Source organism: Staurois parvus, unplaced genomic scaffold, assembly GCF_062004578.1.
Source record: "Staurois parvus isolate SC_StPar_1 unplaced genomic scaffold, SC_StPar_1.0 ptg001035l, whole genome shotgun sequence".
Classification (NCBI taxonomy): Eukaryota; Metazoa; Chordata; class Amphibia; order Anura; family Ranidae; genus Staurois; species Staurois parvus.
The window spans coordinates 24,964-52,035 of NW_028318831.1; the positions used below are offsets into that span (position 1 = coordinate 24,964).

General features: G+C 44.9%; 1 protein-coding gene and 1 long non-coding RNA gene across 2 annotated transcripts in view; one reads left to right on the forward strand and one right to left on the reverse strand.

Moving 5' to 3' along the window:
• Positions 1–12,497: 12,497 nt before the first annotated feature.
• On the reverse strand, positions 12,498–16,086 carry LOC149441032 (uncharacterized). Its single transcript, XR_016307449.1, has 2 exons — positions 15,676–16,086; positions 12,498–12,769 (listed from the first exon to the last, which is right to left on the reverse strand). It is a non-coding gene; the product is annotated as an uncharacterized LOC149441032 (long non-coding RNA).
• Positions 16,087–20,906: 4,820 nt separating this feature from the next.
• STX1B (syntaxin 1B) overlaps positions 20,907–27,072 on the forward strand; it is a 121,390-nt gene continuing 115,224 nt past the window's right edge. Inside the window, exon 1 of the mRNA XM_089657844.1 lies at positions 20,907–21,223. Within this exon, the coding sequence (XP_089513970.1) occupies positions 21,194–21,223 (30 nt within the window). The 5' untranslated portion in view covers positions 20,907–21,193. The remainder of the gene's footprint in view (positions 21,224–27,072) is intronic.

Genomic DNA, 27,072 nt, shown 5'->3' on the forward strand with positions numbered 1-27,072 from the left:
GATCTCCTCTCCTCCATCATCCCACCGATCTCCTCCCCTCCATCATCTCACCGATATTCTCTCCTCCATCATCTCACCGATCTCCTCCCCTCCATCACCTCACTGATCTCTTCTCCATCATCCCACCGATCTCCTCCCCTCCATCACCTCACCGATCTCCTCTCCTCCATCATCCCACCGATCTCCTCCCCTCCATCACCTCACCGATCTCCTCCCCTCCATCATCTTATCGATCTCCTCTCCTCCATCATCCCACCGATCTCCTCTCCTCCATCATCCCACCGATCTCCTCTCCTCCATCATCCCACCGATCTCCTCCCCTCCATCATCCCACCGATCTCCTCTCCTCCATCACCTCACCGATCTCCTCCCCTCCATCATCCCACCGATCTCCTCCCCTCCATCACCTCACCGATCTCTTCTCCATCACCTCACCGATCTCTCCTCCATCATCCCACCGATCTCCTCTCTTCCATCACCTCACTGATCTCCTCCATCACTCCACCGATCTCTCCTCCATCATCCCACCGATCTCCTCCCCTCCATCATCCCACCGATCTCCTCCCCTCCATCATCTCACCGATCTCCTCTCCTCCATCATCTCACCGATCTCCTCCCCTCCATCATCTCACCGATCTCCTCTCCTACATCACCTCACCGATCTCCCCTCCTCCATCATCCCACCGATCTTCTCTCTTCCTTCACCTCACCGATCTCCTCTCCTCCATCATCCCACCGATCTCCTCTCCTCCCTCACCCCACCGATCTCCTCTCCTCCCTCACCCCACCGATCTCCTCTCCTCCCTCACCTCACTGATCTCCTCTCCTCCATCTCACAGATCTCCTCTCCTCCATCATCTCACAGATCTCCTCTCCTCCATCATCCCACAGATCTCCTCTCCTCCCTCACCCCACCGATCTCCTCTCCTCCATCATCCCACAGATCTCTCTATATCACTCCACTGATCTCTCCATATCATCCCACAGATCTCCTCACCTCACCGATCTCCTCTCCTCCATCATCTCACAGATCTCCTCTTCTCCATCATCCCACAGATCTCCTTTCCTCCCTCACCTCACCAATCTCCTCTCCTCCATCATCCCACAGACCTCCTCTTCATATCATCCCACAGATCTCCTCTATAATATTCCACAGATTTTCTCTATAATATTCCACATATCTTCTCTCCTCCATCATCCCACCGATCTCTCCATATCACTCCACAGATCTCCTCTCCACATCACTCCACAGATCTCCTCTCCTCCATCATCCCACATATCTCCTCTTCTCCATTATCCCACCGATCTCTCCATTTCACTCCACAGATCTCCTCTCCATATCATTCCACAGATCTCCTCTCTTATCATTCCACAGATCTCCTCTCCGTCATCCTACAGATCTCCTTTCCATATCATCCCGCAGATCTCGTCTCCGTCATCCTACAGATCTCGTCTTCATATCATTCCACAGATCTCTCCATATCATCCCACAGATCTCCTCTCCATATCATCCCACAGATCTCCTCTATAATATTCCACAGATCTCTCCGTCATCCCACAGATCTCCTCTCTATAATATTCCACAGATCTCCTCTCCGTCATCCCACAGATCTCCTCTCTATAATATTCCACAGATCTCCTCTCCGTCATCCCACAGATCTCCTCTTCATATCATCCCACAGATCTCCTCTATAATATTCCACAGATCTCTCCGTCATCCCACAGATCTCCTCTCCGTCATCCCACAGATCTCCTCTTCATATCATCCCACAGATCTCCTCTATAATATTCCACAAATCTCTCCGTCATCCCACAGATCTCCTCTCCGTCATCCTACAGATCTCCTGAATTTGGTTGGGTTGAATTTAAGAACAAATAAATGTAATGAATGGTCCTGGAGCCGTGAGGGGTCACATGGACAGGAAGTGAGAGGACTCAGCCAGGAATAAGGAATGTTTCAGTACAAATGTTCCTCTACTTTCTTGCGATGTGTAATTCCTGGAAACACCTGGAAAGGAATGAGCCTAGGGTGATCAATACCATTCCTGACCCTTCTGTTCACAATGTTCGGGCCCCTCTCACATGGGTGGCCCCTCTCACAATGTCGGGCCCCTCTCACATGGGTGGCCCCTCTCACACAGGCGGCCCCTCTCACATGGGCGGACCCTCTCACAATGTCGGGCCCCTCTCACATGGGCGGCCCCTCTCACACGGGCGGCCCCTCTCACACGGGTGGCCCCTCTCACACAGGCGGCCCCTCTCACATGGGTGGCCCCTCTCACACAGGCGGCCCCTCTCACATGGGCAGCCCCTCTCACATGGGCGGACCCTCTCACAATGTCGGGCCCCTCTCACACGGGCGGACCCTCTCACAATGTCGGGCCCCTCTCACATGGGCGGCCCCTCTCACACAGGCAGCCCCTCTCACACGGGCAGCCCCTCTCACATGGGTGGCCTCTCTCACACAGGCGGCCCCTCTCACACGGGCGGCCCCTCTCACAATGTCGGGCCCCTCTCACACGGGCAGCCCCTCTCACAATGTCGGGCCCCTCTCACATGGGCGGCCCCTCTCACAATGTCGGGCCCCTCTCACACGGGCGGCCCCTCTCACAATGTCGGGCCCCTCTCACACGGGCGGCCCCTCTCACAATGTCGGGCCCCTCACACGGGCAGGCCCCTCTCACAATGTCGGGCCCCTCTCACACGGGCGGGCCCCTCTCACACGGGCGGGCCCCTCTCACACGGACGGCCCGTCTCACACGGGGGTTCTGTATGTACAGTTCTCAGCTATCCGTTTACGGATGAAAAACGGACGCCCGTGTATTTCTGTGGACTAGTCGATGTAAGTGGATGATCATCCGTTTACATCCGTTAATGTCCGCATCCATCATCAGCCAAACCCTACTTCTGTAAAAAAAATAGAAATGGAACAGAAGAAAAACAGATGTAAACGGACATACGGTCCATTGTTGCGTTGGTAAAGGATGTAAAAAATGAATGTAAACGGATGTAAACTGATGAAAAATGTCCCATCAGTGGGGGAGTGTGTAGGATAGGAAGTGCGAAGACACAGCCAGGAATAACAAATGTTCTAGAACAGAGGAAACTGGATCATCTATCATGGAGGATATGTCTATTCAGGTAGAGGGGATGGTTACCCTTTTGGCAGGTCTCCAGGGATCTCGATCTTTTAGTATGGTGGGTATTCCTGGTCAGGTAGAGGGGATGGTTACCCTTTTGGCAGGTCTCCAGGGATCTCGATCTTTTAGTATGGTGGGTATTCCTGGTCAGGTAGAGGGGATGGTTACCCTTTTGGCAGGTCTCCAGGGATCTCGATCTTTTAGTATTGTGGGTATTCCTGGTCAGGTAGAGGGGATGGTTACCCTTTTGTCAGCTCTCCAAGGATCTCGATCTTTTATCATGGTGGGTATTCCTGGTCAGGTAGAGGGGATGGTTACCTTTTTGGCAGCTCTCCAGGGATCTTGATCTTTTAGTATGGTGGGTATTCCTGGTCAGGTAGAGGGGATGGTTACCCTTTTGGGAGCTCTCCAGGGATCTCGATCTTTTATCATGGTGGGTATTCCTGGTCAAGTAGAGGGGATGGTTACACTTTTGGCAACTGTCCAGGGGTCTCAATCTTTTATCATGGTGGGTATTCCTGGTCAGGTAGAGGAGATAGCTTTTCTTTGGCAGCTCTCACAGGATCTTGATCTCATATCATGGGTTATATTCCCAATCAGGTGAATGTAGACGGGGTGGTTACCTTTTGGCAGTTCTCCTGGGATCTTGATCTTGTATTACATTGGGTATTCCCAGCTACACCATTGTAGAGGGAATGATTAGCCTTTGGCAGCTCTGTCATGATCTGGATCTTGTATTGTTGTAGATATTCCTGGTTGGATTGGTGTAAAATGGATGGTGACTCTTTGGCAGCTCTCCCGGAACCTAGATCTCATGCAATGGTGTGTAGAGGGAATGGTTACACTTTGGTGGCTCTCCTGGGATCTGGATCATGTTTCATGGTGGATATTCCCAGTCGAGTCAATGTAAAAGGAATGGTTATTCTTTAGCAGCTCTCCTGGAATTTGAATCCCATATCATGTGTGTATTCCCGGTGAAATCAGTGTAGGGGGAATGGTTACACTTTGGTAGCTCTCCTGGGATCTGGATATGGTATCATGGTGTGTATTGCTGGGCAAATCAGTGTAGAGGAGATTGTTACCTTGATCTTGTATCATGGTGGGTATTCTTGGTCAGGTACAGGGGATGGTTACTCTTTGGCAGTTCTCCTGGAATCTGAATGTTGTATTATACTGGGTATTCCTAGTCAGGTAGGTGTAGAGGGAGGGCCACCCTTTGGCAGGTCTCCCGAGATATGTATCTCTTATCATGGTTGCTATTTCTGGTCAGGTAGAAGGAAAGGTTACGCTTTGGCAGGCCTCCTGAGATCTGCATCGTATATCATAATTGGTTTTCTGGTCAGGTGGGGGTTGGTTACCATTTGGAAGTTCTCCCAAGATCTGAATCTCATATCATGATTGGTATTTCTGGTCAGGTAAAGGGCTTGATTACCTTTTGGCAGGTCTGAAATGTGGATCTCATGTCATGGCTGGTATTTCTAGTCAGGTAGAGGGGATGGTTACCCTTTGGGGGGCCTTGCAGGATCTTGATCTCGTATCATGGCTGGTATTCCTGGTCAAGTCAGCTTAAAAGGGATGGTTAACCCTTTTGCAGATCTCCTGAAAAATGGATCTCATGGCATGTTGTGCATTCCCAGTCAGGAAGGTGTAGAGAGGATGGTTACCATTTAGTGGCTCTACCGGGATCTGGATGTAATACTGCACTGGGTATTCCCAGTCAAGTTAGTCTAGAGTTGATGGTTTCCCTTTAGCAGGTCTCCTGAGATCTGAATCTTATATCATGGTTGGTGTTTCTGGTTAGGTAGAGGAGAATGATTATCTTTTGGCGGGTCTCCTTGGATCTTGATCTCATATCACGGTTGACATTCCTGGTCAGGTAAGAGTAGAAGGGATGTTTAACCCTTTTGTAGATCTCCTGAAATATGGATCTCATGGCATGATGTGCATTTCCACTCAGGAAGGTGTGGAGTAGATGTTTACCCTTTGGTGGCTCTACTGGGATCTGGATGTAATATTGTGGTGGGTATTCCCATTCAGGTCAGTCTAGAGGTTTTGGTTACCCTTTGAAAAACTCTCCTGGGATCTGGATCTCCTATTATGGTCAGCACTCCTGGTCAGGTAGAGGGGATGGTTATTCTTTGGTGGATTCCTGGGATCTGGAGATTGTATTGCAATGAGCATTCTTATTTAGGTCATTGTATAGGGGAAGGTTTACCTTTGGCAGCTCTCCCAGTAATGGTGGACACAGGTCAGCTCCTAACACAAGCAAGGACTGTGCAAAGAGGAAACTGCCAGAATACAAAGAGGCCACATTTATAGCAGAATTCCAGTATTTCGACATTACCATTCTTGCCAACTATTGCAAGGTGGCATTGACTACATACCCACGGCGTCATGAAGACTGTGAGTTTGGCTTTTGACATAACACTCTTTTCCTTTTGGCCGGGTGCTAAACGCAAAGTTCACTGTTGGACCTTGTAAACGGACACTGATGGTTGTTGTTGGAAGGCACCATTGTGAAGGCCATGCATGCAGACATAGCGGTAGTCCTTTGGCCAGCTGCAATCTGCAACTGTAGCAGTAGAGGTCACTGTTGCTTATCTATGAGTGCATGCAGCTTTTCTGAGCAAGAACCCAACTAAAAGATGCATCAAAACCGGTCATGTGACCCCCCCAACCCCACCAATGTCATCTCAGAGAGAAGAACACAACACTCCTTCATTGTGGGACAGGGGCCAGGTCTCACGACTAAGACTAGCTTATATTTTAAAACGGACTTGGAATGTATTCCGCTAATTTATACTGAAAGTCCAGTTGGGCTTTTAGGTGGACCTTAGCAAGGGTGACACCACTTATGGTGGCCAGACATGCTTCAATTTTACTATCTGATCGATGTTCGATTCGATCAAAACAATCAAATTGGCAAACAATCGAACTTAATACCTGATCAATTTAGATTGGATTTGATAAAACTGAGTCAATCGTGGGCAAAAATGATTGATCGCGTTGCAGCACTGAGACGCTTTGTTCTTGAGTTCAGTTGTATTTCGATTGATCAAATTATGAGATTGCATGGTGGAAACAGAGACACGATCAATAACTAACGTGTCTTTCAACTATCAATTAAAATCCATCTCCTCACGTGTGTCACGTCGATCGAATGGATTGTCAAATATAGACTGATCATTCCTATCAGGAGAGATCAGTCGGAGAGCAGTTATTTATCAAACTATGTATGGCCACCATTAGAATTAACAGGGAATTATGGGAAAGGATCCCAAAGGCTTAGTGGGATCACTCTTGCCTAGATAGGGCTGCCTGGAAGCCATGATATTTTATCTGCTTGCCATTGGATCTGACCATTGGATTTTATATTGATTAAAGTAACTTTATTGCTAGGTGGACACTTGTTTGTTTTATGAACTTCAAGACTTGTGTGATGTATTAAATGGCTTTTTCTAACATTTGGACTTATTTCTGCCATTCTCATTATTCCACTTCCACCACGCTTCACAGTTGGGATATCTGTCATCTGTCTGCAGAACAACATTCTAAAGGCACTGTGCAACCAGCCTGGGTGGTAACAAGCAAACCTGAGTCACCCAACATAAGATGTCAATGAAATCATTAACATATTTTAACCACTTCAGCTCCAGAAGGCTTTACCCCCTCCATGACCATTTTTTTGCTATTCAGCACTGCGCTACTTTATTGATAATTGCATGGTCATGAAACGCTGTACCTAAACACAATTTACATCATTGTCCTACAAATAGAGCTTTCTTTTGGGGGTATTTGATCAGCACTGAGTTTTTAATTTCTTGCAATATAAACTAAAAAAGGCCAAAAATTTTGAAAAAGAAAAACTATATTTTTCTCTTTTTGCTATAAAACATATCAAATAAAAAAATTTAAGAAATAAAATTTCATAAATTGCCTCCAGTGCCCCTGTGCGCTCCTGTGCCTCCGGGACTCCTGTGTGCTCCTATGCCTCCAGTGGTCTTTGTGCGCTCCTGTGCCTCCAGTGGCCCCTGTGCGCTCCTGTGCCTCCAGTGGCCCCTGTGCACTCCTGTGCTTCCAGTGACCTCTGCGTGTTTCTGTGCCTCCAGTTGCCCCTGTGCCTCTAGTGGCCCCTGTGCACTCCTGTGCCTCCAGTGACCCCTGTGTGCTCCTATGCCTCCAGTGACCCTGTGCGCTCCTATGCCTCCAGTGACTCCAATGGTCCCTGTGCACTCCTGTGCTTCCAGTGACTCCTGTGTCTCCAGTGACTTCAGTATCTCCAGTAACCCCTGTGTACTTCTCTGTCTCCAGTGACCCTGCTGACCCCCATGCACTCCTGTTCCTCCAATGACCCCTGTGTGCTCTTGTGTCTGAAGTGACCCTGTGTTTCTCAAGTGACACCTGTGTCTCCAGTGACCCATGTATGCTCTGTTGTCTTCAGTGACTCCTGTATCTTCATTGACTTGAGTATCTCCAATGTTTTCATTGACCCCTGTGCACTCCTGTGTCTCCACTGACCCTGGTAAGTCTCAAGTGATCCATATGCATTTCTGTGCTTCTAGTGACAACTTTGTCTCAAGTCAACCAAGTGCGCTTATGTGCCTCCTGTACTTCCAGTGATTCCTGTGCATCTTGTGACCTCTGTGCATGCATGTGCTTCCAGTGATCCCTGTTCTCTCCATTGTCTCCAGTGATTCCTTTGTCTCCAATTACTCCTGTGTGCTCCTATGCCTCCAGTGGCCCTTGTGCGCTCCTGTGCCTTCAGTTGCCCCTGTGCACTCCTGTGCTTCCAGTGACCCTTGCATGCTCCTATGCCTGCAGTGACCCTGTGCTTCCAGTGACTCCTGTGTCTCCAGTGACCCCTGTGAACTCCTCTGTCTCCAGTGACCCTGCTGACCCCCGTGCACTCCTGTTCCTCCAATGACCCCTGTGTGCTCTTGTGTCTGCAGTGACCCTGTGTTTCTCAAGTGACTCCTGTGTCTCCAGTGACACGTGTGATCCTGTACCCCCAATGACTTCTGTACCTCCCTTAATTCGTACATACTCTATCTCAAGTGACCCCTGTACACTCCAGTTTCTTCAGTGACACCTGTGTCTCCAGTGATTGCTGTGTACTTCTGTGCGTCCAGTGACACCATTGTCTCCAATGAGCCCTGTGTAGCCACTGACATTGTGTCTCCAGTGACCCTTGTGTGCTCCTGGCTCTTCATTACATCCAGTGACCCTTGTGCACCCCTGTATCTCCAGTGACTCCTGTGTCTCCAGTGACCCCTGTGCACTCCAGTGTCTTTAGTGTCCCCTGCGTGATCCTGTGACTTCTGTGTCTCCAGAAACCTCTGCGTACTTCTGTATTTCCATGACCCTGGTGACCTCTGTGCACTCCTGTGTCTCCAGAAACCCATGTGTGCTCCTGTGACTCCATTGTTTTCAGTGAACCCTTTGTACCCCTGTGCCTCCACTGACTCCTGTATCTTTGGTGACCCCTGTGTACTCCTATGTCTTCAGTGAGCCTGTATACTCTGGTTTCTTAAGTGGCACTTGTGTCTCCTGTGACCTCTGTGTACTCCTGTGCCTCCAATGAATCCTTTGTCTCCATTTACCCCTGTGCATTTTTGCACCTCCAGTGACACCAATGTGTCTCCATTGAGCTCTGTGTACTCCTGAGTACCCAGTGACACCTGTGTCTCCAGTGACTGTTGTGTGCTCCAGTGTCTTCAGTTACTGTTATTGTCTCCAGTGTCCCCTGTGTGATCCTGTGCCTCCTGTGACTTCTGTGTCCTCAAAAAGCCCTATGTACTCCTGTATCTCCAGTGACCCTGATGACCTCTGTGTACTCCTGTATCTCCAGTGACCCTGGTGACCTCTGTGCACTCCTGTATCTCCAGTGACCCTGGTGACCTCTGCGTACTCCTGTATCTCCAGTGACCCTGGTGACCTCTGTGCACTCCTGTATCTCCAGTGACCCTGGTGACCTCTGTGCACTCCTGTATCTCCAGTGACTCTTCTGTTTTCAATGACCCCTATGTATCCTGTCTCTCCAGCAAACCCACTCCTATGCCTCCTATGACTCTAATGTTTTCAGTGAACCCTGTGTACTCCTGTGCCTCCACTGACCCCTGCATCTTTGGTGACCTCTGTGTATGCCTATATCTCCAGTGACCCTATGCACTCCGGTTTCTTAAATGACACCTGTGTCTCCAGTGACCACTGTGTACTCCTGTGCTTCCAGTGAATCCTGTGTCTTCATTTACCCCTTTGCATTTTTGTGCCTCCAGTGACACCTGTTTCTCTAGTGAGCCCTGTGTACTCCTGTGTACCCAGTGACACCTGCGTCTCCAGCGACTCTTGTGTGCTCCTGGTTCTTCATTGCATCCAGTGACCCCTGTGTCTCCAGTGACGCCAATATCTTCATTAACCCTTGTGTACCCAGTGACACCTGCATCTCCAGTGACTCTTGTGTGCTTCTGGTTCTTCATTTCATCCAGTGACCCCTGTGTCTCCAGTGACGCCAATATCTTTATTAACCCTTGTGCACGCCTGTGCTTCTAATGCCCTTTGTGTGCTCCTGTGCTTCCAGTGACTCCTGTGTCCTTAATGACCTCTATGTACTACTGTGTCTCCAGCAACCCTCATGTGCTCCGGTGTCTCCTGTGACTCCAGTGTTTACTGTGTACTCCTGTTGCTCCACTGACTCCTGCATCTTCAGTAACCAATGTGTACATTTGTGACTCCAGTAACCCCCTTGTGCTCCCTCCAGGGACTCCTGTGTTTCTAGTGACCCTTGTGCACTCCTGGACCTCCAGTGTTTTCAGTGAGCCCTGTGTACGTCTGTGCTGCCACTGTCTCCTGTATCCTCAGGGACTCCTGTGTACTCCTGTGCTTCCAGTGACTCCTGTGCCTCCAGTGACTCCTGTGTCTCCAGTGACTCCTGTGTCTCCAGTGACTCCTGTGCCTCCAGTGACTCCTGTTTCTCCAGTGAGTCTTGTGCCTCCAGTGACTCCTATTTCTCCAGTGAGTCTTGTGCCTCCAGTGTCTCTTGTGTCTCCAGTGACTCCTGTGCCTCCAGTGACTCCTTTGTCTCCAGTGACTTCATTGTGCTGCAGTGACTCCTGTGTCTCCCTTGACCCCTGTGTGTTTCTGTGCCTCCATTGACTCCATTGTCCCCACTGATCCCTGTGGGCTCCTACATCTCCAGTGACACTTATGTCTCCAGTAACTGCTTTGTCCTCCTTTGCATTTCATATGTCTTCATTGCTCCCTATGCACTGCTGAGCCTTCAGTGACCCCTGTGTACTTATGTGCGTCCAGTGTCTCCTATGTCTCCAGAGACCCCGGTGTGAGCTGTGCTTCCACTGGCCCAGTGTAATCCTGTGCCTTCAGTGACTTCTGCATGTCCAGTATCCCCTGTATACTTTTGTCTCCAGTCACCCTTGTGACCCCCATGCATGCTTGTTCCTCCAGTGATTTCTGTGTCTCTAATGCCCCTCATGTACCCCTGTGCACTCCTATGCCTCCAGTGACTTCTGTGTCTCTAGTTACCCTCATCTGTCTCTGTGTTGTCATTGACTTTTGAGACCCCTGTGCAGTCTTGTGTCCCCAGTGACTCCTGTGTGTCCAGTGACCCCCGTGTGCTCCTGTGTTTTCAGTGACTTCTGTTTCTCCAATTACTTCTGCATCTTCAGTAGCCCCTGTGTACTCCTGTGTCTCTGGTGACCCTGGGTGCTCCTGTTTCTTCAGTGATTAATGTGTCTCCAGTGACCCCTGTGTACTCCCGGTCCTTCAGTGATTCCAGTGAACTCTGTGCACTCCTGTGTCTCCAATGAACATGTGCACTCCTGGGCTTCCATTGACACCTGTGTCTCCAGTGACCCTTGTGTTCTCCTGTTTCCCCAGTGACTCCTGTGTCTCCAGTGACCCTTGTGTTCTCCTGTTTCCCCAGTGACTCCTGTGTCTCCAGTGACCCTTGTGTGCCCCTGGTTCTTCAGTGACTCCAGTGAATTCTGTGCACTCCTGTGTCTTCAGGGACTCTTGTGTTTCTAGTGACCCCTGTGCACTCCTGTGTCTCCTGTGACCTTTGTACGCTCCTCTGTCTCCAGTGATTTTAGTGACCCCTGTGTACTCCTGTGCCTCCAGTGACCCCTGTGTGCTCCTGTGTCTCCAGTGATTCTAGTGACCCCGGTGTATTCCTGTGCCTCCAGTGACTCCTGTGTGCTCCTCTGTCTCCAGTGATTCTAGTGACCCCTGTGTATTCCTGTACCTCCAGTGACTCCTGTGTGCTCCTCTGTCTCCAGTGACTCTAGGGACCCCTGTGTACTCCTGTTCCTCCAGTGACCCCTGTGTACTCCTGTTCCTCCAGTGACCCCTGTGTACTCCTGTGCCTCCAGTGACTCCTATGTCACCAGTGACCCCTGTGTACTCCTGTGCCTCCAGTGACTCCTATGTCACCAGTGACCCCTGTGTGCTCCTACATCCCTAGTGAGTCCTGTACCTCCAGATGCCACTTTGTGTTTATGTGCCTTCACTGACTCCTGTATTTTCAGTGACACCTGTGTGCTCCTGTGCTTTCACTGACTCCTGTATTTTCAGTGACACCTGTGTGCTCCTGTGCCTTCACTGACTCCTGTATTTTCAGTGACACCTGTGTGCTCTTGTGCCTCCACTGACTCCTGTATTTTCAGTGACCCCTGTGCGCTCCTGTGCCTTCACTGACTCCTGTATTTTCAGTGACACCTGTGTGCTCCTGTGCTTTCACTGACTCCTGTATTTTCAGTGACACCTGTGCGCTCCTGTGCCTTCACTGACTCCTGTATTTTCAGTGACACCTGTGTGCTCCTGTGCCTTCACTGACTCCTGTATTTTCAGTGACACCTGTGCGCTCCTGTGCCTCCACTGACTCCTGTATTTTCAGTGACACCTGTGTGCTCCTGTGCCTTCAGTGACTCCTGTATTTCCAGTGACACCTGTGTGCTCCTGTGGCTCCACTGACTCCTGTATTTTCAGTGGCTCCTGTGCTTTCAGTGACTTCGGTGTCTCAAATAATCCCATTGTGCTCCAATGACTCCTGTGTCTCCTGTAATCCATGTGTGACTCCTGTGTCTTTTGGAACCCCTCTTTGCTCATATGCCTCCAGTGACTCCTATGTCTCCAGTGACCCCTGTGTGCTTCTTTATTTCCAGTACCTCCTGTGTCTCCAGGAGCAGCTTGGTTCTTCGGTGCCTCCACTGACCCCTCTGTTTTTAGTGATCCCTGTGTGCTCCGGTGTCTCCAGTGACTCCTGTGTGTCTCCAATAACACCATTTTGCTCCATATATTCATGGGACTTTAAATGAGGTGCAAACCTTTCATATAATATCATGATTATTACATATGATAGCAGATTTATTATTCTATATATACAAATCTTGTTAAGATAAAATCAAAGAAGGAAGAACGTAGCGCTGGTTACTAATAATACATATAAATAGATAAAAAGCAAGTACAAAGTACAATAATACATGATTAGATTGTTCTTGCACCTACAGTATAGTCCAGATGTTAGTACATGATTCTCTACCATATGGCATCCAAGAAGCTCAACGCGTTTCATGTCTCTCATTCCACTTCCTCAGGGTCAGATATAAAATGACTATCTACAAAAAATAAATAAATAATCAATAATAGCATGGTATCTTCAAATAAATGATACCCCAATGTAGCCTCCCTGGCGGTATTCCCGGTATTACAGTGTAGCTCGGGGTAAAGTTCCAGTACCACAAGCGGTACCCCCCCCCCCCCTCCCCAAGCTACACTCAGGCTTACCAATGCGGCGCTGCTCCGGGATCCCTCGATCACTTACCTTGTCCTGCGCTCCCGCGATGTCCCCCCTGCAGTGTCCCCCGCAATGTAATCCGGTGGATGCCGGCATCTGTCATCCGGGTTCCGTCCCCTGCGAGCGTCGGGACGTACGGGGGACAGAACGGCAGGAAATTTGAAAATGATAAAAAGCGACATTCACTAAAATCACATAGTATAACATTCCTGTATCAACCCATTTCACATATATTTTGTCCCGAGTGCTTTGTCCGGCGCCCTGCCTGCATTTTTACTGTTCTTTCTACCTGGAAACTGAGAAACGTCCATGGCGTCCAAAAAGCGTCCCTTTAAGTCAGACGCGGTTTTAGACCGGCTAGAGAACAGCGATAGTAAATCAGAACCACTTGCAGAATTGAGTGATAATGATTAGTGGGGGAAATTCCTCATCAGACACTGAAAACGATTCTGCGACTGAGCTCAGCGATGTGCGAACTTGGCACTATATTTCACATTTCAGTGTTTTTGATTTGATTATATTATTGAATTACATTTATTATTATTATATTATTATTTTTTATGATTATTTATTATATTATAATTTATGATTTCGTGTTTCAAGTTTTATCATACCCGGGATGTTTACTAGACTCTTGTTCGGACAGATTTCAGTGAGTTATTCCTAAAAATTACAGGCCTACAATAAAAAAAAATACATATTTCCATGCAAAAAATGTACCGCTTTGAGCACAGAAATACTGACATAATCAGACCGCTAGGGAGGTTGAGGACCCCATTTGAGGTACTTCATGTAACCAGATTATTAAAAAAGTATTTTTTCAGAGAAACCTGTGTTACAAATTTATGGACATCAATATATGTCTGGAATTTGTTAAGTTTATTATTAGGTGCAAATTTAAGCCCCTTATGGTGTAAATTAAATTAAATGTTTCTACTTTACTACCTCTACATTACTACCTTTTCCCTTTACAGCCTTCTTTTTTTCGGGTCTGTTGACCCCCTTGCCTCCCCTCTTTCCTCTGTTAGAGCACTTCTTTTGCGCGCTCGTCCTTCCCCTAAAAATGAACCGGTGCGCCATTTTTCCTATAAATTTCAGTTGTAAGATGTCGGACGTTGCAGGCACACCCCCTATGATTATGTGCAATAGCACGAAACGCATTAGGGAGGAGCTACTACGTCGTGACGTCACGCCGCCAGCGCCACGTGGCTCCTGGCGGCATTCTTGGATTCCTACACATGGTCAGTGATTCTTGTTCTCTGTTATATCTGCAATATATGGAATAAATCCATCCCGTTTAAAGCAGTATCACGCTATTGGCCTCCTCTTTTTTGGGCTCTTCGTGAGCTTTAACAACCCACAGAGCTACATTAGGAGGACGGCAGAGGTATTGCTGACAGCAGAGGAAGCAGTGAGGGAACTCCAGACCAGACCATGCTTACCCTTAAAGGGACCTTCAGCTGACCTACTGAGAGTGTATATCTCTACATGCGTGATTTGATTGCGCATCTGGTGAGTACGCAATTCTTATATTACCGGGCACATCACCATACCATCGGATAGATTGTTATTGATCACCAGCAATTGAAGATCATCTCTGGATCTTCCATACATCACTTTTATGAACATTTAATTATTTATATCAGCACTTTATTTCGCACCAGTGGTCACTTTATAGTGACAAAGATTTACGTCATCACTAAATCACTTTATGGTTGTTATAATACCACCTTATTGCACATCACTAGTCACTTTATATTGAACCCAATATTTATTCATTTTATTTATTCGTTTTGTGATTATTGCATTTGACACTTTCTATTTGTGTAATATATATCTAGCGCTGCACCCCGTGTTATATTGATTCATTATGAGAAGTTCCCACCATCCCTGTGCTGACTTCCCGGGTCTGTACACCCGCTGTGTCTATCATAAGGGGTTCCCACCATCCCTGTGCTGTGTTCCAGGGTCTGTACATCTGCTGTGCCCATTATGAGGGGTTCTCACTATCCCTGTGCTGAATTCAAAGTATTGCACACCTTCTGTACCCCTTATGAGGGGCTCCCACCATCCCTGTGCTGAGTTCCCAAGTCTGCACGCGTAATGTGCCCATTGTGAGGGGTTCCCACCATCCCTGTGCTGAGTTTCTGGGTCTGTACACCCGCTGTGCCATTATAAGGGGTTCCCACCATCACTGTGCTGAGTTCCTGGGTCTGTACACCCGCTGTGACATTATGAGGGGTTCCCACCATCCCTGTGCTGAGTTCCCGGGTCTGTACACCCGCTGTGCCTATTATGAGGGGTTCCCACCATCTCTGTGCTTTCTCGGGTCTACACACCTGTTGTGCCCATTATGAGGGGTTCCCACCATCTCTGATAAATTTTCATTTACATTCTATTTTGAAGACTGTAAATGCTGTAAAGTTTTCCCAACAAAGCGGGTTGGGAAAACTCAAAAATTTCAGGATGGCAGAAGAGTCAGAAATGATGGCAAGAAGGGTGTATTATCCAAGACATACATGATGTCAGGGAACCTCAGGCAATTGGGGCAACTCTTACATGAGCTGGCTGTATTTGCACTGATTTTGGGAAAGGTTGTGTTGCTAATATATAGAGAAATGCCTTCTCCTCACCCCTGACACCGGCACGTGCCTACTCCACCTAGTACTAGATCCGGCCTTGGACTTTCTTACTACTAAAATGACCCTCCCCAGGGACAAGACTCACGTAGCCAGCATGGCATTGAAGGAATACACCACCTCGGCCATCCTTGCATTCTGTTCTGGAGTTTGAATATTCGGCATCATGTCTTCACTCTGGACAGCAGATGTCCTGAGTGTCCTCTGCAGCCGGAGGGGGGAATACAAATACAGAAACATCATTGTGTGTCACATATAGGAACCACTCTGCTGGAATGTGAAGCCAGAGGGCAAAAACAGCGCTGCAAGTCCATGCATGTATATATACTGTATGCTTACACCAGCAAATGTGTGTCCTGCACCCAACACATCCACACCGAGGGCCACTGTGTGCAGATATCAGCCAACTCACCAAATCAACAAACTGTGTGACACCTAAATATATACAAAAGAATACAAACCTTCAGAACACAAACATCATAACATATACAATGTATCCGATAGAGAGAGATGACACACAGATGAGAGATACATGGAGAGGGGGGAGAAAGAAAGAAAGAAAGAAAGAAAGAAAGAAAGAAAGAAAGAAAGGAAGGAAGGAAGGAAGGAAGGAAGGAAGGAAGGAAGGAAGGAAGGAAGAAAGGAAGAAAGAAAGAAAGAAAGAAAGAAAGAAAGAAAGAAAGAAAGAAAGAAAGAAAGAAAGAAAGAAAGAAAGAAAGAAAGGAAGGAAGGAAGGAAGGAAGGAAGGAAGGAAGGAAGAAAGAAAGAAAAAAAGAAAGATAGATAGAGAGACATAGATACTTAGATATTGAGATGATATACTGTATGTGAATAACTTTACAAAGATCAAGTTGCTAGATTTTATCATCAACCCAGCCGTGTTCACCACTACCAGCCCAAGGAGAAATCACAGAACACAGAGGGAGGGAAGGGAAGGGAAGGGAAAGGAAGGAAAGGAAGGAAGGAAGGAAGGAAGGAAGGAAGGAAGGAAGGAAGGAAGGAAGGAAGGAAGGAAGGAAGGAAGGAAGGAAGATTTTATCATCAACCCTGCCATGTTCACCACTACCAGCCCAAGGAGAAATCACAGAACACAGAGGGAGGGAAGGGAAGGGAAGGGAAAGGAAGGAAAGGAAGGAAGGAAGGAAGGGAAGGAAGGAAGGAAGGAAGGAAGGAAGGAAGGAAGGAAGGAAGATTTTATCATCAACCCAGCCATGTTCACCACTACCAGCCAAGAAAAGAAAGAGAGAGAAAGAAAAATATATACAGATATATAGACATAGATACTTAGACATTGAGATGATATACTGTATGTAAATAACTTTCCAAAGATAGATCAACTTGCTAGATTTTATCATCAACTCAGCCGTGTTCACCACTACCAGCCCAAGGAGAAATCACAGAACACTGAAAGAGAGAGATATGAAAAGAAAGAGAAAGAGAGAAAGAAAGAAAGAAAGAAAGAAAGAAAGAAAGAAAGAAAGAAAGAAAGAAAGAAAGAAAGAAAGAAAGAAAGAAAGAAAGAAAGAGAAAAAGAAAAAGAAAGAAAGAAAGATGGATAGACGGAAGGAAGGAAAAAAGGAAGGAAAGAAAGAAAGAAAGAAAGAAAGAAAGAAAGATGGATAGAAGGAAGGAAGGAAGGAAAGAAAGAAAGAAAGAAAGAAAGAAAGAAAGAAAGAAAGAAAGAAAGAAAGAAAGAAAGAAAGAAAGAAAGAAAGAAAGAAAGAAAGAAAGAAAGAAAGAAAGAAAGAAAGAAAGAGAGAAAGAAAGAAAGAAAGATGGATAGACGGAAGGAAGGAAAGAAAGAAAGAAAGAAAGAAAGAAAGAAAGAAAGAAAGAAAGAAAGAAAGAAAGAAAGAAAGAAAGAAAGAAAGAAAGAAAGAAAGAAGGAAGGAAGGAAAACGAATAGATTCTATCATCAACCCAGCCATGTTCACCACTGACAGCCAAGAAAAGAAAGAGGGTGAAATAAAAAGAAAGAAAAATATATACAGATATATAGACATAGATACTTAGACATTGAGATGATATTCTGTATGTAAATAACTTTCCAAAGATAGATCAACTTGCTAGATTTTATCATCAACTCAGCCGTGTTCACCACTACCAGCCCAAGGAGGAATCACAGAACACTGAAAGAGAGAGACATGAAAAGAAAGAGAGAGAGAGAGAGAGAGAGAGAGAGAGAAAGAAAGAAAGAAAGAAAGAAAGAAAGAAAGAAAGAAAGAAAGAAAGAAAGAAAGAAAGAAAGAAAGAAAGAAAGAAAGAAAGAAAGAAAGAAAGATACATTTTATCATCAACCCAGCCAAGTTCCCAAGAAAGAAAGAAAGAAATACATATGGATAGACTGATGATACATAGATAGGAAGATAGATACAGAAACTGAGAGGAGAGATAGACTGATAGATTGATAAATGACAGAAAGAGACAGATTCCTAGAAAATTAGAAGATAGACACATGGGGGGAATTTACTAAAATTGGAGCGCTCAGGATCTGGTGCAGCTGTGCATGGGAGCCAATCAGCTTCTAACTTCAGCTTGTTCTATTAAGCTTTGACAATAAATCCAGGAAGCTGATTGGTTTGTAAGCAGAGCTGCACAAGATTTTGCACTCTCTAGTTTAAGTAAATAACCCACGTAAGACAGAAAGATGTGTGAATAGAGCGACTGATATTAGATGTAGATGTGCAGCGACAGCTCAGATATCCACACACATGACACACCCGGCACCCAGCAATATCCACACACATGACACACCCGGCACCCAGCAATATCCACACACATGACACACCCGGCACCCAGCAATATCCACACACATGACACACCCGGCACCCAGCAATATCCACACACATGACACACCCGGCACCCAGCAATATCCACACACATGAAACACCCGGCACCCAGCAATATCCACACACATGACACACCCGGCACCCAGCAATATCCACACACATGACACACCCGGCACCCAGCAATATCCACACACATGACACACCCGGCACCCAGCAATATCCACACACATGACACACCCGACACCCAGCAATATCCACACACATGACACACCCGGCACCCAGCAATATCCACACACATGAAACACCCGGCACCCAGCAATATCCACACACATGACACACCCGGCACCCAGCAATATCCACACACATGACACACCTGGCGTTAGAGGTGATTTCTTCTTTCAAAGCAAATACACTTTTGCACACTGGTACTCCAGAATTTCTTCTTCCTCATTTTCTCCACCTTCCCCCCCAGGCACCATTACCAGGAGCTGACACAGAGGGCAGGGGTCAAACAAGGATGCTGTGCAGGTGCCCCGTGTCCTCCGTATCAACCAATGACATCAATGGTTGTTAGGTTGTTAGAATGCTGGCGGCTGGCTTGCCCAGTGCCCAAGATTGTAATGCTGCACCATCAAATCCTGTGGCTGTTTCTAACAATAAAAGCCAGCTGTAGATGATGATGTACTATAAATGATACTGCATGTACAATAGTTGGTATGTACTATGGATGGTGTGTACTATGGATGGTGTGTACTATGGATGGTGTGTACTATGGATGGTGTGTACTATGGATGGTATGTACTATGGATGGTGTGTACTCCACAGGACATGTGCTGTAGATGGTATGTACTATAGATAATATGTACTATAAATGATACTGTATGTACTATAGATGGCATGTACTATTGATTATATGTACTATGAATGATATGTACTATGGATGGTGTATACTATGGATCAGGGGCTGACTGACAACTCATGGGGCCCCCGGGCAATAGGGGATCATGGGGCCCCTGTGTCCTTGCCCACACTCAAAAACTCCAATAAAAAAAGGTACCAGGGGCATTTCATGGGGCCCCCTACTGACCCCTGGCCCTCGGGCAGTGCCCGAGTTCTTGAATAGTCAGTCCGCCCCTGCTATGGATGGATATGGATGGTATGTACTATGGATGATGATACGGATGGTATGTACTATGGATGATGATACGGATGGTATGTACTATGGATGGATATGGATGGTATGTACTATGGATGGATATGGATGGTATGTACTATGGATGATGATATGGATTGTATGTTCTATGGATGATACGGATGGTATGTACTATGGATGATGATATGGATGGTATGTACTATGGATGGATATGGATGGTATGTACTATGGATGGATATGGATGGTATGTACTATGGATGATGATACGGATGGTATGTACTATGGATGGATATGGATGGTATGTACTATGGATGATGATATGGATGGTATGTACTATGGATGGATATAAATGGTATGTACTATGGATGATGATATGGATTGTATGTTCTATGGATGATGATATGGATTGTATGTTCTATGGATGATGATATGGATGGTATGTTCTATGGATGATGATAAGGGTGGTATGTACTATGGATGATGATACGGATGGTATGTACTATGGATGGATATGGATGGTATGTACTATGGATGATGATATGGATGGTATGTACTATGGATGATGATATGGATGGTATGTACTATGGATGGATATGGATGGTATGTACTATGGATGGATATGGATGGTATGTACTATGGATGGATATGGATGGTATGTACTATGGATGGATATGGATGGTATGTACTATGGATGGATATGGATGGTATGTACTATGGATGATGATATGGATTGTATGTTCTATGGATGGATATGGATGGTATATATACTATGGGTGGCATGTACTATGGATGATGATATGGATGGTATGTACTATGGATGGATATGGATGGTATGTACTATGGATGATGATATGGATGGTATGTACTATGGATGGATATGGATGGTATGTACTATGGATGGATATGGATGGTATGTACTATGGATGATGATATGGATGGTATGTACTATGGATGATGATATGGATGGTATGTACTATGGATGGATATGGATGGTATGTACTATGGATGGATATGGATGGTATGTACTATGGATGGATATGGATGGTATATATACTATGGGTGGTATGTACTATGGATGTATATAGGTGGTATGTACTATGAATGGACATGGATGGATAAGGATGGATATGGATGGACAAGGATGGATATGGATGGATATGGATGGATATGGCCGGTGTCCGCCCTCCTCACCCCGGCAGGTGCTGACAGTCTATAATTATCTATAGCGGTATATATAGATAGAAGTGGGATATAGATAGCTGTCACTGATCTATTCCTGGCCATATGCTGTGCAGCTGCTCCTCCCTGAGAGACTACAACTCCCATCATCCCCCGGGGGCAATCGGGGCTCGGCGCCTGCGCAGTGCTCCCCCCTCTCTGTCTCTTTTTCTCCCGCATCCTCGTCTGCAGCATCAGCACCAGCGAGGGGGACAGCTCCACCACCTCCACCGCCTCCACCAACCACCTCCACCGCCATCACCGCCGCCGCCGGCCCGACAACGGAGCCTGCTCCCTGCAGCCGGTCCCCCCCGTCCCCGGGCGTGTGTGTGCGGCGTCCCCTCTGTCCTCCCTCTCCTCCCCCTCCCCGGACTCTGCAGCAATAGGGGGAGTCAGCAGCAGCAGCAGCAGCATCAGCAGAGAGCGCAGCATCCCCTGCACCAAGGATGAAGGACCGGACCCAGGAGCTGAGGAGTGTAAGATCCTGTGTGCCCCCCACCTTCTACTCTGCAACCCCCCAAATCCATCCCCATCCCCCCAACAGGGGACCCCCTGCCCTGGAAGTGTGTGTGTGTCTGTCTGTGTGTGTGTGTGTGTGTCAGTGCATGGAGGAGGCTGGGTGGGGGGCATGATGGAGGAGGAGATGGGAGAGGAGAGCAGAGGAGATGGGAGAGGAGAGCAGAGAAGATGGGAGAGGAGAGGAGATGGGAGATGAGAGGAGATGGGAGAGGAGAGGAGATTGGAGATGAGAGGAGATGGTAGAGGAAATGGGAGAGGAGATGAGATGAGAGAGGAGAGGATATGGGAGAGGAGAGGAGATGGGAGAGGAGATGAGAGAGAAGAGGAGAGGAGAGGATATGGGAGAGGAGAGGAGATGGGAGAGGAGATGGGAGAGGAGATGAAATGAGAGAGGAGAGGATATGGGAGAGGAGAGAACAGGAGATGGGAGAGGAGATGGGAGATGAGAGAAGAGGAGATGGGAGAGGAGATGGGAGATGAGAGAAGAGGAGATGGGAGAGGAGAGGAGATGGGAGATGAGAGAAGAGGAGATGGGAGAGGAGAGGAGATGCGAGAGGAGAGAAGTGGAGATGGGAGAGGAGACGAGATGGGAGAGGAGAGAAGAGGAGATGGGAGATGAGAGGAGAGGAGATGGGAGAGGAGATGGGAGATGAGAGGAGAGGAGATGGGAGATGAGAGGAGAGGAGATGGGAGAGGACAGGGTGCATTGCGGGTCTGTGTCTGACTGATTTATGAGCTGAGCCTCTCAGTGCTGGAGGATCACTCACCACCCCTTCCCCCTCCACCACACACCATAGTATATAGACAGTACATACCTAGATAAATACCTATATACTGAGAGAGAGAGAGATTTCTACAGTGCAAGGGGCTGCATGCCAGGGGGGGCCTTCATACAGATACATCCCATAGACTGGAGATTCAATCTTTACATCCTGTACACCAGGACTACACTATATCATTAGATACACGCAGTACACACCTGGATAGTGTATATATAATATATACATAGTACTGGTCACTGCATTACTGATAGATGGATATAGTGGGACTGGCTGCACGCTTGGGGCTCTTCATATAGATACATAATATAGACTGTAGACTCATTATATCCTGTACACCAGGACTATATTATATCTGTACAATTAGATACATACATGCCTGGATGGTGTATATACTGTATAATGTATATATATATATATATATATATATATATATATATAGTTACTGTTTTACTGATAGATGGATATAGTGGGACTGGCTTCACGCTTGGGGCTCTTCATATAGATACATAATATAGACTGTAGACTCATTATATCCTGTAAAACAAGGACTATGTCTATATAATCAAATACATACATGCCTGGATAGTGTATATATATATATAGTACTAATCATTGTATTACTGATAGATGGATATTTCCATAGAGGGCCCGGCTGCATGCTTGGGGGGCTCTTCATCTAGGTACATAATATGGACCATAGAATCAATACATCTTATACATCCTATACACCAGGACTATTCTATATCTGTATCATTAGATATATACATATGTGGATGGTGTATACATACTATATATGTAGCACTAGTCATTGTATTACTGATAGATGGATATGTCCATAGTGGGACTGGCTGCATGCTTGCGGGGGGCTCTTCATCTAGTCACATAGTATAAACTGTAGAATCATTACATCCTATATGGCAGGGCTATGCTTTACCTGTATAATCAGATACATATGTGCCTGGATAGTATATATACATATATATATATATATATTAGTCATTGTATTGCAGATAGATGGATATGTCCATAGTGAGACTGGCTGCATGCTTGGGGCTCTTCCTATGGATATATAGTACAGACTACATCTATCCCCCGTATACAGCAGGACTTTGTTATATTGGTATATATGGATACATACGTGTCAGTATATTATACATGGATTGTACTAATCACTGAAAGATGGATGTTTCTGAATGGAACTGGCTGCATGCTTGAGGTCTTCTCATAGATACATATTAAAAACTGTAGATTCAATCTTGACATGTATACATTCTATACACCAGGGCTATAATATATCTGTATCTAGGGATGCAGACAGGTCTGGATATAATGCACATATATTGCACAAGTCACTGGATTGCTGATAGATGGATAATCCAGTAGTGGGATGGGCTGCCTGCTTGGGGCTCTTCTATGGATATATAGTACAGACTACATCTATCCCCCGTATACAGCAGGACTTTGTTATATTGGTATATATGGATACATACGTGTCAGTATATTATACATAGATTGTACTGGATACATACGTGTCAGTATATTATACATGGATTGTACTAGTCACTAAAAGATGGATGTTTCTGAATGGAACTGGCTGCGTGCTTGGGGCTCTTCCTGTAGATACATATTAAAAAAACATAGATTGAATCTTTTCATTTTATCCATCGATACATTCTATACACCAGGACTTTATTATACCCGTGTATATGGAGACATACATGTCTGTATATAATATGTATATATTGTACAATTCAATGTGTTACTGAAGATGGATATTTCCATAGTGGAACTGTCTGCAGGATGGGGACTCTTTATATAGATACATAATATAGACTGTAGACTGAATTTACATATCCTACAAATCTATACACCCTGTACAGCAGGAATATATTATATCTGTATATACAAATACATACATACCCCTATATTATACATATACAGCGTACAGTATAGTGTGCTAGTCCCTGTATTACTGATAGATGGATACTGTATATGCCACTGGAACTGACTGCATGCTTAGGAGTCTTCCGATAGATACATAGTATACCTTATACATCATACTTATAGTATATACCTTCAGAACCGGGGCGGACTGACCATTTGGAAACTCGGGCACTGCCCGAGGGCCCGGGGTCAGTAGGGGGCCCCATGAGATGCCCCTGGTACCTTTTTCATAGGCTTTTTTGAGTTTGGGCAAGGACACAGGGGCTCCATGATCCCCTATTGCCCGGGGGCCCCATGAGTTGTCAGTCTGCCCCTGATCAGGACTATAATGTATCTGTATATATATATGGATACATACATGCCTGGATATTATACATAAATATTGTACTCATCATTGTATTACTGAAAGATAGAGATTTCTTTGGTAGAACTGGCTTTGTTCTTGGTGCTCATATCATAGACGTCTGATATATATCCTATATACTGACATTAGGGCTGTACTATATATGGATAAATACATGTCAGTATATTATACATAGGTTGTACTATCACTAAAAGTCAGATATTTCCTTCTGGCTGGCTGCGTGCTTGGAGTCCTTCATCTAGTATGGTGTGTAGATTGAATCTATACATCCTATACAGCAGGACTGTTCTCTATCTGTATATATGGATACATACCTGGATATTATAAATATATACATTGTACTAGTCTCTAAAAGGTGGATATTCCTCCTGGGACAGGCTACATGCTTGGGGTTCTTCATGTAGGTACAATGGTATCGTCTGTAGATTGACTCTGAACATCCTATACATCGGGACTATACTGTATACCTGTATATATGGATCCATACATGTCTGTATATTAGACGTTTATTTTGTACTAGCCACGGTATTACTGAAGATGGATATTTCTGTAGTGGAACCGGCTGTATTCTCAAATAGATACATAGACTGTAGACTGAATCTATACATTCTATATGTCAGGACTTTACTATGTATGTATATACAGATGCCTGATGTATATACTGTACGTCCCTGTTTGTTATACATTTGTGCTATGTACTGTCAATGTATTACTGCTAAATGGATGATTCTATAGTGGGACTGGCTACATGCTGTATATACTGTATATACTATATACCTATATAATGGAGGAATGGAGGAATGACTTATATCTGTCTGTCTATACATTGATTCTATCTATCTATCTATCTATCTATCTATCTATCTATCTATCTATCTATCTATCTATCTATTATCTATCTATTATCTATCTATCTATTATCTATCTATCTATTATCTATCTATTATCTATCTATTATCTATCTATCTATCTATCTATCTATTATCTATCTATTATCTATCTATCTATTATCTATCTATCTATTATCTATCTATCTATTATCTATCTATCTATCTATCTATCTATCTATCTATCTATCTATCTATTATATATCTATTATCTATCTATCTATCTATCTATCTATCTATCTATCTATCTATCTATTATCTATCTATCTATTATCTATCTATCTATCTATCTATCTATCTATCTATCTATCTATCTATCTATCTATCTATTATCTATCTATTATCTATCTATCTATCTATCTATCTATCTATCTATCTATCTATCTATCTATCTATTATCTATCTATCTATCTATTATCTATCTATCTATCTATTATCTATCTATCTATCTATCTATCTATCTATCTATCTATCTATCTATCTATCTATCTATCTATCTATCTACTCTTCTTAGTTGCTGGCTCTGTATGATACGCAGATGCTTGTACAATGTATCAGGATAATATTGTTTCTATATATCTATATGATCTTTTTAGACACTAATATTATTATATCTTGTTATTATTATTTATATTATCTCTGTATTGTTTTCTATATACGTTGTACCATCCCATGGAATGTCTATATGTGCCACATATCTGTACCGTAAACACACTATGTATTGTATCTATATCTCCTGATCCAGTATTAGAAGTATATCCTATCAGACAAAACAGCCGACTATTCGGTTAAGCTGGCCATACATTATACAATATTCTTATTCGCTTTCCTTTACATTTACCTTCAGCTATGTAGTGTCAGGGGCCTGCATGATGGCCTACAAATGAAGTGTTTAGGCGTGACCTCATGATATATGGTTCTGGCAAATCTAAAGGAAAATCATACAAGAAAATGATATAATGTTTGACCAGTCTAAGTGTTTGTAATGCAGAGAACTGTACTGTACATAGTTACATTGTAGATAAGGTTGAATAAAGGTCCATCCAGACTGAGATCCTGTTACATTATATTTATGGATGGTTGTTACATTGTAGATAAGGTTGGATAAACACACAGTTCCATCCAGATTGAAATCCTGTTACATTGTATTTATGGATGGTTGTTACATTGTAGATAAGGTTGCATAAACACACAGTTCCATGCAGATTGAGATCATTGTTACATTGTATTTATGGGTAATTGTAACATAGTAGTTAAGGTTGGATAAACACACAGTTCTATCCAGATTGAGATCATTGTTACAGTGTATTTATGGATGGTTGTTACATTGTAGATAAGGTTGGATAAACACACAGTTCCATCCAGATTGAGATCATTGTTACATTGTATTTATGGATGATTGTTACATTGTAGATAAGGTTGGATAAACACACAGTTCCATCCAGATTGAGATCATTGTTACATTGTATTTATGGGCAATTGTAACATAGTAGTTAAGGTTGGATAAACACACAGTTCCATCCAGCCTGCGATCATTGTTACATTGTATTTATGGATGGTTGTTACATTGTAGATAAGGTTGGATAAAAACACAGTTCCATCCAGATTGAGATCATTGTTACATTGTATTTATGGATGGTTGTTACATTGTAGATAAGGTTGGATAAACACACAGTTCCATCCAGATTGAGATCATTGTTACATTGTATTTATGGGCGATTGTAACATAGTAGATAAGGTTGGATAAACACACAGTTCCATCCAGATTGAGATCATTGTTACATTGTATTTATGGATGGTTGTTACATTGTAGATAAGGTTGGATAAAC